A 14,666-nucleotide genomic window follows, 5' to 3' on the forward strand; every position below is an offset into this window, starting at 1 on the left:
AGTACTTGTCCTTTAAAGTCTCTTCAATTGTAAGATTTTGCTAGTAAGTTGACAACCTGTATAAACTCATTTTATAAAACAAAAAATGAAGTTTATCAAAGTATAAAGCTATATTCAACTTTAAAACTCCAGGTTTATATAATTACAACATTCTAAAACAACTAAATATGTAACCATGATTTATACTGATAAATTTTAATTGCCCAGAAGCCCACTATCCAGTGTCATATTGAAGTACAGATGGGAAGAAAAAATTAAGTCCAGAATGTTCCTTAAAGAGTTAGACAAAAGATAGTGCCAGAAGGGCCTAGCTTTAAACCACAGGGGAATGATGAAAGTAAAGGTATAGGCTGGGCATGATGGCTTATGCCTGTAATCCCACCACTTTGGGAGGCCAAGACCGGCAGATGGCTAGACTCAGAAGCCCGAGACTAGCCTGGGAAAAATGGTGAAACCCCACCTCTACAAAAAATACAAACAATCAGCTGGACGCACTGGCGTGTGCCTACAGTCCCAGCTACCCTAGAGGCTGAAGCAGAGGAATCACTTGAGCCCAGGAAGTCGAGGCTGCAGTGAGACATGATCACACCACTGCACTCTAGCCTGAGCAACTGGAGTGAAACCCTGTCTCAACAACAAAAAAGAACGTAAAGATATAAATATTGGAGAATTGAAACTGAGATTGACATTATGGTTAGTTTCATCAATGACCCAGCAGCAGTCTTAACTGCAAAACAAGATGGCCAACTTCCCAGGTAAAACACAACCAACCCTGCAAGCACTGAAAACCTGTACAGTCAGGCTGACTATACAGACAATGAATGCTTATAAGCAGGGATGACAGGCAGCAGCTGAATGAAAAGGTAGAAGTCAAACCACAAGCAGGGCAAGCAGAAGAAATAATCTAAGTATATCAGCACACATATGACAGCTACAAATAATGGCATGTAGGGAAGCTGTAGCCAGAAATCAGAAACTGGATGACATTTCATGAACGGAAGTACCAAGAACTGCTCAATGATCAAAACCTTACCTAGAAACAATAGGTGGTTAAATCCAGGTATGTTTCAACCCTATCTATCAAATCCTATCTTTCCTTTTCTCACCAGCAAGTGACAACTTTTCTGAATCATCATTTCAACCATGTTCTTACTACAAGTTTTCTTCACCCTCCTCATCTTCTGAGTCAGCCCTCAATCCTGATATTAACAACTCCTCTATATTCCTGGGAGACATTAAAGGAAATTCTCACAGACACGTATGCTTAAGAGTTAATGCTTTCTGGGCGAGGCGTGGTGGCTCACGCCTGTAATCCCAGCACTTTAGAAGGCCGACTCGTGGATCACGAGGTCAGGAGATCGAGACCATCCTGGCTAGCATGGTGAAACACCACATCTACTAAAAAATACCAAAAAAAATTAGCCGGGCGTGGTGGTGGGCACCTGTGGTCCCAGCTACTTGGGAGGCTGAGGCAGGACAATGGAGTAAACCCGGGAGGCAGAGCTTACAGTGAGATGAGCTCGCACCACTGCACTCCAGCCTGGGCAGCAGAGTGAGACTCTGTCTCAAAACAAATAAACAAACAAACGAACAAAAGAGTTAATGCTTTCTAACACAGGGTAGAGGGAAGGGGGACCTCTTGGCCAGACTATGTCAGCAGAACTGAGGTGAGGAAGGTGGTCAGCATAGTCAAGAAACTAGTTACATACATGATGACTGTGAAAATAAGAACACACGTGAAGGATAATGGAAACCAGATTTCTCTCGGTGAAGGGAATTAAAATATGGAAAATGAGAAGTCTAGAATAAAACGTGGTATCGGAAATATTAGTGTGAACTCATGGTTCTAAACATACATAGAATGACCATGAAATAGGCATGTGTCTGTATATGAAAGAGTATATGCATATTTTTACATGTTTCCTAGCTGTCTACTCAGAGAGGGCCTAGAAGCAATGACACTTCAGAAGAAATAACCATACCTAGTGAACAAATATTTATTTCTAAATACCATTCTCCATGAACTGCAAACAGGAATCCTTGAAGAAATGGCTGACTCCAGGACTAGGAAAGTATAGGATGAGCCTGGAACATCTTAGAATGTCAGTAAGGTGCTTGCTTCAGCAGCACATATACAAAAACTGCAACGATACCAAGAAGATTAGCATGACCCCTGCACAAGGATGACAGACAAATTCGTAGAGCATTAAAATTAAAGAAAATAGAATGTTAAGTAAGGAAATGCAAAATAGTGGGACACATCAAAGCCAGCTTGCAGGAACATCCACCAACCAAATCTAAGAAGATCAAACTAATGACAGAACTGATTTAAATAAATACAGTAACAAATGACTGAATAAAGTAGAAATCCATCTTCATACTGTAATAACTAAATGAATACATATAAAAATACATGCATACACTCTAACCTACATGGAGGGGAAGAAAATATCTACCTTACACTACAAGGCCAAATACTAGTAACTGTAGAACAAATGCTGAATTAGGAAATCACATTTGGCAACCAATGTTGTAAAAACTGACTCAGGCAACAATCAACAATAAACTATGGGGTGAAAGTCTAATGAGGAAAGGTGACGAACCTGAAAAATACCATCTTAACCAAGTGATCAGTTAACATCAGTAGTAATGGTACAAACTGACATTAAGTACTACCTGATGTGATGCAGCAAGAAAATGGCATCTCCTCTGTGTTGCCATCAAAACTGTCTAACCTGAGTCTAATCATGAGAAAGTATCAAACACAAACTGAGGGGCATTCGACAAAATAACTGGCCTTAACTCCCCCGGAGATGTAAAAACCATGAAAAGACCAGGAAACACAGATCCCATGGCCAACTGAAGGAGAGTAGAGACTTGTGACAACTAAACTAACATGTGATTCTGGATTAGATCATGGGTTCTTTGTTTAGGAGACATGGGGGTGTAGTTTAGTTGTTTTGCTATAAAGAACATTACTGGGACAATTGCTGAAATTTGAATGAGATCTGTGGATTAGACAATGGATTACATCAATGTTAACTCTGGTTTTGATGGGTCTGTGGCAGTATAGTAAAGTGCTCTTGTTTTTACAAAGTACAAACTAGGTATTTAGGAGTAATGGGCATCATATCTGAATTTACTATCAAGTCACACACACATACATATACAGCAATGGGAGGAGGGTGCATTTCACTCCCAGGAAACATTTGGCAATGTCCAAAGACATTTTGGGTTGTAACAACAAGGCAAGAGGGGCATGCTACTGACAACTAGTGGATAGAAGCCAGGGATGTTGCTGAATATCCTCCAGTGTACAGGGCCAGCCTCCAAACCAAGAATTATTCAGTCCAAAATACCACTAGTGCTCAGGCTGAAAAATTGTGATAGAGCAGAAGGAAAACTCCTGCCACTACAAGTCATAGACCACCTCTTTCCCACCTGGAAATGGGGCCACTGGAATTCTTAAATCTAATCAGATTAGAGAGCCAGAAAATCCAGATACTCTCACTGGCCTACCAACTACACAAGGGTGTTTCCATTATAATAGAGAATGGGCCAGGCTCAGCGGCTCATGCCTGTGATTCCAGCACTTTAGGAGGCCCTGAGAGTGGATCACTTGAGCCCAGGAGTTCAAGACCAGCCTGGGCAACATAATGAGACCCCATCTGTACAAAAAATACAGAAATTAGCAAGTGTGGTGTCGCATGCCTGTAGTCACAGCTACAGGCACTAGCTACCCTCCAAAGGCTGAGGCTGCAATGAGCCATGATCATGCCACTGCAATTCCAGCCTAGGCAACAAAGCGAGACCATGTCTCAGATAACAATAACAACAACAACAAAACAGAGACTGGAATGACTGCTGAGAACATTTCCTATACCCACCTATCTCGCCCTCTTTTTTTTCTCCTGGTACATGTGAGGTAACTTATGTAAAACTTCCTTGGAGAACTGAGCTTTCCATAAATCCTAATTTCTCATACATAAATCTATGGCATTTACTTAAGTAAGGCTCTTCTGGGAATAAAATGTTAGGGCTACACCTAAGATCTTGCTCCTATTAAGTCATGAAATCAACTGGAGTTGGCTCCTAAAAGCTGTGTTTATTCTAGTTTTGTTTGTAAGTAGGTTATGTGAGTTAATTCATTTATATTTATGTCTTTTAAATTAGAAAATATTGTTTAGTATGTATGTCCTTTTAGATTTTACCTGTAGTTCATACTTCGAAATAATCACCCAGTAGCATCTTATTCTAGCACTGTCTAAATCTGAGCATCATCTGGTGGAATCTTAAACTTCAGTAAGAAACCATGAGTTAATACATTTTCCATTCAAATATTAATTTCAGAAGGAAACAAACTAACATTCTTAATAGGGCTAATTTGAATTAATTGGCCTTTATGTTTGGGGGAAAAAAAGCTGAGACATTGCATGAAAGATATGGTGGGATATACGTTGATCTTTTGGCCTTATTTGTTAATTGTATGAGCTATTTGAACATTGTCCTGTTCTATTGCTAGTTTTCTTCACCATTTATTGTAGTCGATTTTTAAATTTCCATAATGAGATCTTTCTCTTTTAAATTACTGTTACCTAAAGTCAATAAATCCAGATTAGATGTTCCTTACACTTGTGTAACATTAAAATGAATAAAGGTTTTGCCTTGCCAAAAAAAAAAAAAAAGGGGGGGGGCTACTATGTTAAGACACAGCTTAAGACACAGTTTTGGCTTGGTGCGGTGGGAGGCCCACTTTGGTACTTTGGGAGGCCAAGGTGGGCGGATCGCTTGAGGTCAGCAGTTCAAGATCTGCTGGTGAACAGGTGAAACCCCATATTTACTAGAAATACAAAAATTAGCCGGGCATGGTGGTGCACGTCTGTAATCCCAGCTACCTGGGAGGCCGAGGCGGGAGAATTGCTTGTACCTAGGAGGCAGAGGTTGCAGTGAGCCGAGATCGCGCCACCACACTCCAGCCTGGGGGACAGAGTGAGACTCCATCTCAAAAAAAAAACCACATACACACACACACACACACACAGTTTTACTCATATTATATTTTTCAAATAAGCTCAGTCCCATAGCTCTTTTTGTTTTATAAATTAGCAATAATTTTCTTAATTTTCTGACACTATCACGTTGCATCCATAAACAGTAAATAGGTCTGCTGCTGACTCAAGTTGCCATGACCTGATTTACTTTAGGCCAGACAGATTCCTTCGTAATCAGGTCAAGTACATGTACACTGCTGCCTTCTAAGCTATGTTAGTAGCAAATAAATTACTCCAACATTAAGTTCAAAACTAAGTTAAAAAAACAGAACACAAATAGGTACAAATGACCTCAACTGAATATAGAATTAACGTAAGCAGACAGTATAAAAATCATTTCAACAAATTTTAACACAGTACCGTAACTGTTCATCCTAAATAAACTATAATCTAAGGAAAAAAACAAATTGCAAAGAGATTAAAATTCACTCAGTGTATTTATTGCTCATATTATTGGAATTATAATTTTGATATATATGTATGCTGTAGGATAAGCAAATAAGTATACAATTCTGTGATGTTAAATTTGAAGGCCGGGCACGGTGGCTCACACCCGTAATTCCAGCACTTTGGGAGGGCGAGGCGGGTGGATCACCTGAGGTCAGGAGTTCGAGACCAGCCTGACCAACATGGAGAAACCCCATCTCTACTAAAAATACAAAAATTAGCTGGGCATGGTGGCGGTCACCTGTAATCCCAGCTACTCGGAAGGCTGAGGCAGGAGAAGCACTTGAACCCGGGAGGCAGAGGTTGCAGTGAGCTGAGATCATGCCACTGCACTCCAGCCTGGTGACAGAGCAAGACTCTGTCTCAAATAAATAAATAAATAAATAAATTTGGAAAAGAAACTATCAATAACATAAACTCATGGTTCATTTCTTTTTTTTTTTTTTTGAGAGAGAGTCTTGTTCTGTCGTCCAGGCTGGAGTACAGTGGCGCCATCTCCGCTCACTGCAAACTCTGCCTCCCGGGTTTGCGCCATTCTTCTGCCTCAGCCTCCTGAGTAGCTGGGACCACAGGCTCCCGCCACCACACCCGGCTAATTTTTTGTGTTTTTAGTAGAAACAGGGTTTCACCGTGTTAGCCAGGATGGTCTCAATCTCCTGATCTCGTGATCCACCCACCTCGGCCTCCCAAAGTGCTAGGATTACAGGCATGAGCCACTGCGCCCAGCATGGTTCATTTTTCTACATTATCTCCTAACTCTGTCTGAAGAAAGGCCCTTGACGCGATGAACACGCTCAGCACTCAGATCTTGGTTTCTAAGTACTAATGTCCACAAAAAGAACCAAGGTTCCTAGAAAAACACATGATTCCATGACTTAAACAGGAAATCTACAAGATGAGCCTGAGCCATCTTATTGTACAGAAGGCAAGGGAAGTGCTCAAAGATGACAGGTTATTTCAAAAGCATACAAGAGACAGCTTGAAGTGGTTCACACTGGCCAAATCTAAAACAACTTCAACTTTAAAAAACAAAAAAAAGCAAAATCAACTATAAAACATTTAGTAAATAGTATTTATTTTTATTGCATATATTTAACATGCAAGATGTTTTAATATACACAGTGATTACTACAAGCATCCATCACTTTCCAGTTACCCTGTGTGTGTGTTAAGAGCACCTACAATCTACTCTCTTAGCAAATTTCCTATATTATTAACTACAGGTCTCCTACTGTACATCAGATAGCTACATTTATTCATCCTATGTAACTGCAAATATGTACTGTCTGACCAACACTGCCCTATTTCCTCCCACTCCTCATCCCTGGTATCCACCATTCAATTCTGTTTCTACATATTCAACTATTTTTAGTTTGACACGTAAGTGAGATCATGCCGTTTTTAATATTCTTTGTGTCTGAGTTATTTAACTTAGCATAATGTCAGTAAGCAAAAATGTTATCCAATAAGCAAAAATTACTGAATCTATAGTGATGGAGACAGTTGGAAGGAGAGGGGAAGGAGAAGGAAGAGAGATGAAGGTTCCTCTTTACAAAATTCCAGCTATTAAATGTGTAAGAAATAATGATTAGAAAACTCATCATTCTGTAACTCGAGCAATAAATGATGTAGGCAAAGCTCAACAATGGACACGAAAATGATGAGGTAAGACAATAATGGGGAATACGGCATGCACGTGGTACTAAACTAGCACTCTTAAGTTTCCTAACTGAATTATAAAATGAGATATGTACTTTTATTTTGTTGAGAGCTGGTGATCACAACCTTAACTAGGTGGTCAAACAATGCTAAGAGTGGAGTAACCAGGTATCATGAGACTTCTGATGTAAAGCATCATACACAATGCAACCGGTGAAATAGCCTCCCCCCCACCCCCCACCAAAAAGTCTAACCTGAATTTAATCAAACTTCCAGACTTAAATTCTGGTACTTTAATGCAATGAGGCAACAAGTTAAATGACATCAGTAGGAAACAATCAGATAAATTTTGAATGTAGAAGTTTCTGTAAGACAAATATCCTGGGCTCTTAAAAAACCATCAGGGCCAGCCGGGCGCGGTGGCTCACGCCTGTAATCCCAGCACTTCGGGAAGCCGAGGCGGGCAGATCACGATGTCAGGAGATAGAGACCATCCTGGCTAACTCAGTGAAACCCCGTCTCTACTAAAAATACAAAAACAAAATTAGCCGGGTGTGGTGGTGGGCGCCTGTAGTCCCACCTACTCAGGAGGCTGAGGCAGGACAACGGCGTGAATCCAGGAGGCGGAGCTTGCAGTGAGCAGAGATGGCGCCACTACACTGGAGCCTGGGCTACAGTGAGATTCCGTCTCAAAAAAAAAAAAAAAAAATTCAGGGCCAAGGGGAATTTTTTTCAAAGGGGGGTACTGTTCAAAACTAAAAGAGACATAACTAAACGATTATGGTTTGGGAAAAAAAATATGAAAAGACATTTTGAAGATGGGGAAAACTGAATACAGTGATTATCAGACTATATCAGAGAATTACTAGGAATTGACTTAAGTGTTATATAACCACAGGTATGAGACCTTTTTCTTAAGAAATGCAGGCAACTTACTTTCAAATAAGACCATATTTAATATAATAAACTTTCAAATAAGACTGTACATATACTTAATATAAGTATTATACAGTAAATACATATTATAGAGAGGGAGAACGGAAAGGGACCATGTACAATTATGGTTAAATGCTAACTGGAAAGCAATCTAGGCAGAGGGATATGGGTATTCATCTTACTGTTCTTTCACATTTTCTGTATATTTCAAATTTTCGTCTATTTAATTAATTAATTAATTAATTTTTTTTTTTTTTTTTTTGAGACAGAGTCTTGCTCTGTCGCCCAGGCTGGAGTGCAGTGGCGCAATCTCGGCTCACTGCAAACTCCGCCTCCCGGGTTCACACCATTCTCCTGCCTCAGCCTCTCCGAGTAGCTGGGACTACAGGCGCCCGCCATCACGCCCGGCTAATTTTTTGTATTTTTAGTAGAGACGGGGTTTCACCGTGGTCTCGATCTCCTGACCTCGTGATCCGCCCGCCTCGGCCTCCCAAAGTGCTGGGATTACAAGCATGAGCCACCGCGCCTGGCCTTAATTTATTTATTTTTTAAGAGACAGGGTCTCACTCTGTTGTCCAGGCTCCAGTGAAGTGATGTGATCATAGCTCACTGCAGCCATGAACTCCTGGGTTCAAGTGATCTTCCTGTCTCAGCCTCCCAAGTAGCTTGGACTACAACCAAGCCACCATGCCCAACTACATTTTTTAAGAGATGAGGCCAGGCGCATTGGCTCACGCCTGTAATCGCAGGACTTTGGGAGGCGGAAGCAGGTGGATCACCTGAGGCCAGGAGTTCGAGACCAGCCTGGCCAACATGATGAGACCCCCGCCTCTACTAAAAATACAAAAAAATAGCCAGGCACGGTGGCGCTTGCCTGTAGTCCCAGCTACTCAGGAGTCTAAGGCAGGAGAATCGCTTGCACCTGGGAGGCAGAGGCTGCAGTAAGCTGAGATTGTGCCACTGCACTCCAACCTGGGCAACAGAGCAAGACTCTGCCTCAAAAACAATTTTATAAAGATGTTATCTGGCTTTTTTACTGCATTGACATTTGTATGGATGGTGCAAAAGCAATGGTGGGTACAACTGCTGGTGCCTTAGCACGAATAAAGGTAGGACTTCTGAACTGCTACATACTATGTAGCAGTCAAAAAGTAACATGCCAGTTTCACTTAAAGCCCTTAATGAAGGAATAAAAAGTTAATTTTATTAAATCTCTATCCCTGAATACATTAATAATCTCTATGACAAAACAAGTATGCATAAAACACTTCTGCTGCATGCAAAGTACAGTGGTTATATGGAGAAAAAACCACCACTGTTTAAGTTACAAGCCAAACTAGCTACTTTTTTCTCAAACATCATTCTTTACTGGAAAGATTGACAAACTATGCTGATTCAAACGTGGGAGTGTGGCAGGCATTTTCTCGAAAACAAAGAGTAAATCTGTTACCATCAGTTGTTTTCCTTGAAGTATTTGCTTCCAATAAAAAAAAAAAAATTGAACTTTTAAGCAAAAACAAATTTTAGAGCACTTGTATCTACCACTGTGAACTTGATAGGTTCCCAGTACTTACAAACTTTTCTGAGTTTGGCAGTGGTATTAATGTGGTTTTTTGATACTGTATAATGAAATGTGTCATTTGAAAGATTTGCATAATTCATCGTAACCAGTATTTTGCAAGTGACCAGTGTATGATGTTACAAAGCATGTATGAGTAAATGCCCATTCAAAATGCAAGGTAATGCAGCCGATTTTAGTGCAATGTATGAAAGGTTACTGGCATGGTTTCACATTCCAAGTTGCAACTAATCATTAAGAAACTCCCATTTCTTGAGTTTTGGGGTAGTACTATAGAAGAATATCCAAAATTACCTGAAAAGGTTATTAAAATACAACTACATATCACTGTGAAGTCATACAGTTTTCTAGAAATTCAAAGTCTCACCTAAGCACCTAAGAGTGCAAAACTATAGCACAATTACATTGAAAAGATCCCCAATGGGCTCTTCAGGTAAAATAGGAAAAATAAGGCCATAAAAATTGAACACACTCATTCTTTAGTTACTTAAAAGCAATTCAATCTACAAGAATAAAAGGTACTGGCAACCTCTAATTTTAACTTTAAATAACAAAATACTGTAACAAGCTATTTAAGGAATTTTTTACAAAAAAGGCGAAGTCAAATTATTCTCAATACCTATGCTGGACCATATTACATTTTGGGAGGCCAAGGCAGGCAGATAGCCTGAGCCTAGGAGTTCAAGACCAGCATGGGCAACAAAGTGAAACCACATCTCTACAAAAAATACAAAAATCAGCCAGGTATCATAACGCACGACTGTAGTCCCAGCTATTTAGGAGTGTGAGGTGGGAGATCACCTGAGCCCGAGGACGTCAAGGCTGCACTGAGCTGGGATCACACCACTGCATTCCAGCCTGGGTGAGAGTGAGACCATCTCAAAAAAAAAAAAAAAAAAGAGGAGGAGGAATAAAGTTGGCCCTAACCTTATAACATATACAAAAATTAACTTAAAATAGAACAAAGATCTAAACGTTAACAACCTAAAACTATGAACTATAGGAAAAAAACATAGACAAAAAAGTACATAAAACTGGATCTGGCAACAATTTATTGGATATGATACCAAAAGCACAGACAACAAAATGACAAATTGAACATCAAAATTAAAAACTTTTTTGCATCAAAGGACATCAATACGGTGAAAAACAACTAGTGAAATAGCACCAAATATTTGTAAACCATATTACTGCTAAGGATTAACATACTACTACAACTCAATAAAAACAAAAAAACTCAATTCAAAAATGGGCAAAGGGCCGGGCACGGTGGCTCACGCCTGTAATCCCAGCACTTTGGGACACCAAGGCAAGTGGATCACCTGAGGTCAGGAGTTAGGGACCAGCCTGACAAACATGATGAAACCCCATCTCTACTAAAAATACAAAACTAGCCAAGCATGGTGTCACATGCCTGTAATCCCAGCTACTTGGGAGGCTGAGGCAGGAGAATCCCTTGAACCCAGGAGGCAGAGGCTGCAGTGAGCCAAGATTGTGCTACTGCACTCCAGCCTGGGCAACAAGAGCGAAACTCCATCTAAAACAAACAAAAAAACTGGACAAAGGACTTAGACATTTCTTCAAAGATACAAAAATAGCCAGTAAACACATAAAAAATGCTCAACATCACTAATCATTAGTGAAGTACAAATCAAACCACAATGAGATACCACTTCACACCCATTAGGCTATTATCAAAAAACAGAAAATAGAAGTGCTGGTAAGGATACGAAAAAACTAGGGCCCTCATACATTGCTGGTAGCATACACTGCTGGTAGCAACGTAAAATGGTGCAGACACCACAGAGGACAGTTTGGCAGTTCCTCAGAAAGTTATAGGCCTACCATACTGACCCAGGAAATCCACTCCTAGGTATATATCCAAAAGAACTGAAAGCAGAGACTCAAACAGATATATCTGTATGCCAACCTTCACAGCAGCATTATTCACAGTAGCCAAAAGGTAAAAACAATCCAAGTGTCCATCAACAGATGAATGGGTAAACAAAATGTGGAAGGCATGGAGGTGTGGTGGTGTGTGTTTGTCTCACACACAATGGAATATTCATATATATATATATATATATATATATATATACACATATATATATATATATATACACACATATATATCTTACATACAATGGAATTTTATTCAGCCATAAAAAGGAATGAAATTTTGACATACAGTAAAAGACAGATGTACCTTAGAAAAATCAGGCTTAGTGAAATAAACCAGATTCATACAATGTTCGTCCTTTTGTAACTGGTTTATGACGAATATTGTATGATTCTATTTATATAAGATACTTAGAAAAAGCACATTCCTAGAGAGAGAATGGAATAGTATTGACTAGGCTTGGGGTGGGGGAGGAAGTTATTGGTTAATGGGTACAGAGTTTTTGTTGGATATGATAAAAAGGTTTTGGGTATAGATAATTGTGATGGTTACATAACACCGTGAAAGTAATGCCACTGACTTGTATGTTTGAGAATGGTTTAAAAAATATGTATATTTTACAATTTTTAAAAAATGGTTACATCTGAAAAAATGACTTACATATACCCTTTGAAAGACAGTTGCTATGATGTTTATTAGTAACTTTCAAATAAAAAATTAAGAGTTGAGCCCTCCAATAACAAATAAATAATAAAAATCACTGATGGTGTTTTACTTACCCGTTTGGGGCCACTAAAAATCTTTCTGGTATTTTCCTTTGATTTATCTCCTTGTTTATTTATGGGCTTCTTCACACTTTCAGGCACACCAGGCAAGTCCTCTGTAAAATCCAAGTTTTCTGAAATGGTAATCAAAACTATCTAGCTTACTAATATTGCAAATTACCTACCAGACAACCTATCAAGATTATATATACATGAATGAATGAAAATGGGAAGAAAATAATAAAGGAAATCAGAGCACCACAGAGCTGACAAAATACTCCCTGCCATTCTCCCTTCCTGCTTGTCCCTCCTGAAAGAGAAATCATAAACCTGGTTGCTGTGTATGTGTTCTAGCCTTATTTTATGTCGAACAGAAAAATAAAATCTTTTCCAAAATAATTTTCTTACTTCCGAGAGGTCACATAACTGCTGGATATCTATGGATACTGACACTGGAATGGTATGGTTTATACACACACAAAACATCATGCATATCTACCTGTAACATTTTTCAGAACTTTAAATCCACTAAATCATGTTGGCCTTCAAAGAATGCCTGCTGGCAACTACAAAAGCCACATTTGAAACACCAGAAAAGGAGGACAGTTATCCTTGGCAAGAGATTTAAAACGATCTAATACAACAAAGTTTAATGACTTGTCGGTCTTCAAACACAACTAACCGAAGAGTCGGTTCATTTCCTAACTGGTTAAAAATATGTATCTTTTTCTAAGCGAAACAAAATAGGAAAAATAGGAAGACTTTTCTCTATCCCAATGCTTAAAATTTTTTGCTGTTTCACATATGGTATGAAGACTCAAATTTCAACTTGGGGTAGATAACCAAATGGCCTCTAATTTTCAAATGTTATTTAGCATCTACTTCTAGTTTCTCAAAGGGAGTCTAATTTCACATTTTAAATCTTTAAAAGTTGTATTACCCAAGATGTAAATTTCAGCCACAGATTCTCAATTGCAAGGGATAACTTGCTATCCAGGTTAGAATAAAAGCTTGTAAGTAAACTACAGAAGGACAAGGGCGCTGGTATTGTATAGCAGTATTTATCATTCTACTGAGGAAACAAATGCCTAGCTGTTCTGCCCAGCCAGATCTTAAGTGACTATCGTAAGGCTGCTGCAAACTTCCATTCTCCAGAAAAGATTCAAAGACAACAATGGATGTATTTCTTTTTTCTTTTTTTTTCGGAGGAGGCAGGGGTGAGCCCCTAGGGGTACTCCTGTGTATGTCTAGTTTTGAAGAATAAATTAAGCAAAACTATTTTTAGGCCAAATAAAGCAAAATGGTAGGTAATCTGAAGAATGACTTATATTCTACAAGAGAATCCGTATTTTAAAATACTACTGTAATTCTAATTTACCATAATGACACTTCTGTGGCCCTACCAGGAAAAAAGCTTTATTTAATATGTAAACCAATCCAGAAAAACTATATTTGGTTAAGAAACCATGTATCCCAGAAGCTTTCACAAATTCTTCCTCACTAGATAGTCAATCCACTTCACAAAGCCCTTGTCAAGTAATGGCTTAATTATAGCAGAGCTAACCTATTTCTTTTGTTTGTCTTTCACAGTGGAGACTGAACTCCTTGAGGACCCTTAGTCATTACCGGGTCTACAATCTCAGCACAAATTAAATTTCCACAGTTAAGAGGGAATGCATACTTACCTGGCACTTTTCAATTTTATTAAACCAACTTACGAGGGTTTGAGAGTGTTTTGAATGTTTATTAGTTTTTAGCCAACCACAAAGAGTTTTTAAATTCTAATCTTCTGGTATTTCCCTCATTATACCACCTGTTATCAGTATAGTTCCAAAGGTCCAAAATCTAATCTATGTCTTCACTGCATTTGGATTTGTCAAGTGGAAACATCACAATGTTTGGTGTCCCTGCGCCATATACATATATGCTTTAAAATTCTCAAGTGCTAAAGGTTAAATTAAAACCCAAATATGAAGACTCTCCAATCTACAAATTGGTTCCTTACAACTTGGGACCTGATCATTAACACTTAAAATGCTGTACCTTTAAATAAGGTGATTTATGGTTCTAATAGGTACTTTTAATAAATATAACAAGCTAAAATTGAGTATCTAAGAAGAAACTATGTAGCTGTTGATTTAAGCCTGAAAAACACATTTAAAGTAGCCCCCCCAGCCATCAACAGGGGATACATGCCAGTTCCTAGTGGATGCCTGAAACCAGGGATAGTACACTAAAACCTGTATATACTATGTTTCTTCATATACATACCTATGATAAAGTTTAATTTACAAATCAAGCACAGTAAGAGATCAGCAATAAGAATACAA

At 38.9% G+C, this 14,666-nt stretch overlaps 1 protein-coding gene and 1 non-coding gene across 2 annotated transcripts in view; one reads left to right on the top strand and one right to left on the bottom strand.

Moving 5' to 3' along the window:
* Nucleotides 1-14,666, bottom strand: part of LOC115831215 (wings apart-like protein homolog) — a 66,474-nt gene that overhangs the window by 26,035 nt on the left and 25,773 nt on the right. Inside the window, exon 4 of the mRNA XM_030798440.1 lies at nt 12,352-12,488. Coding sequence (XP_030654300.1) covers nt 12,352-12,488 — 137 coding nt within the window. The remainder of the gene's footprint in view (nt 1-12,351; nt 12,489-14,666) is intronic.
* On the top strand, nt 2,112-2,216 carry LOC115831314. Its single transcript, XR_004026837.1, has one exon. It is a non-coding gene; the product is annotated as a U6 spliceosomal RNA (small nuclear RNA).

Source organism: Nomascus leucogenys, chromosome 18, assembly GCF_006542625.1.
Source record: "Nomascus leucogenys isolate Asia chromosome 18, Asia_NLE_v1, whole genome shotgun sequence".
Taxonomy (NCBI): Eukaryota; Metazoa; Chordata; class Mammalia; order Primates; family Hylobatidae; genus Nomascus; species Nomascus leucogenys.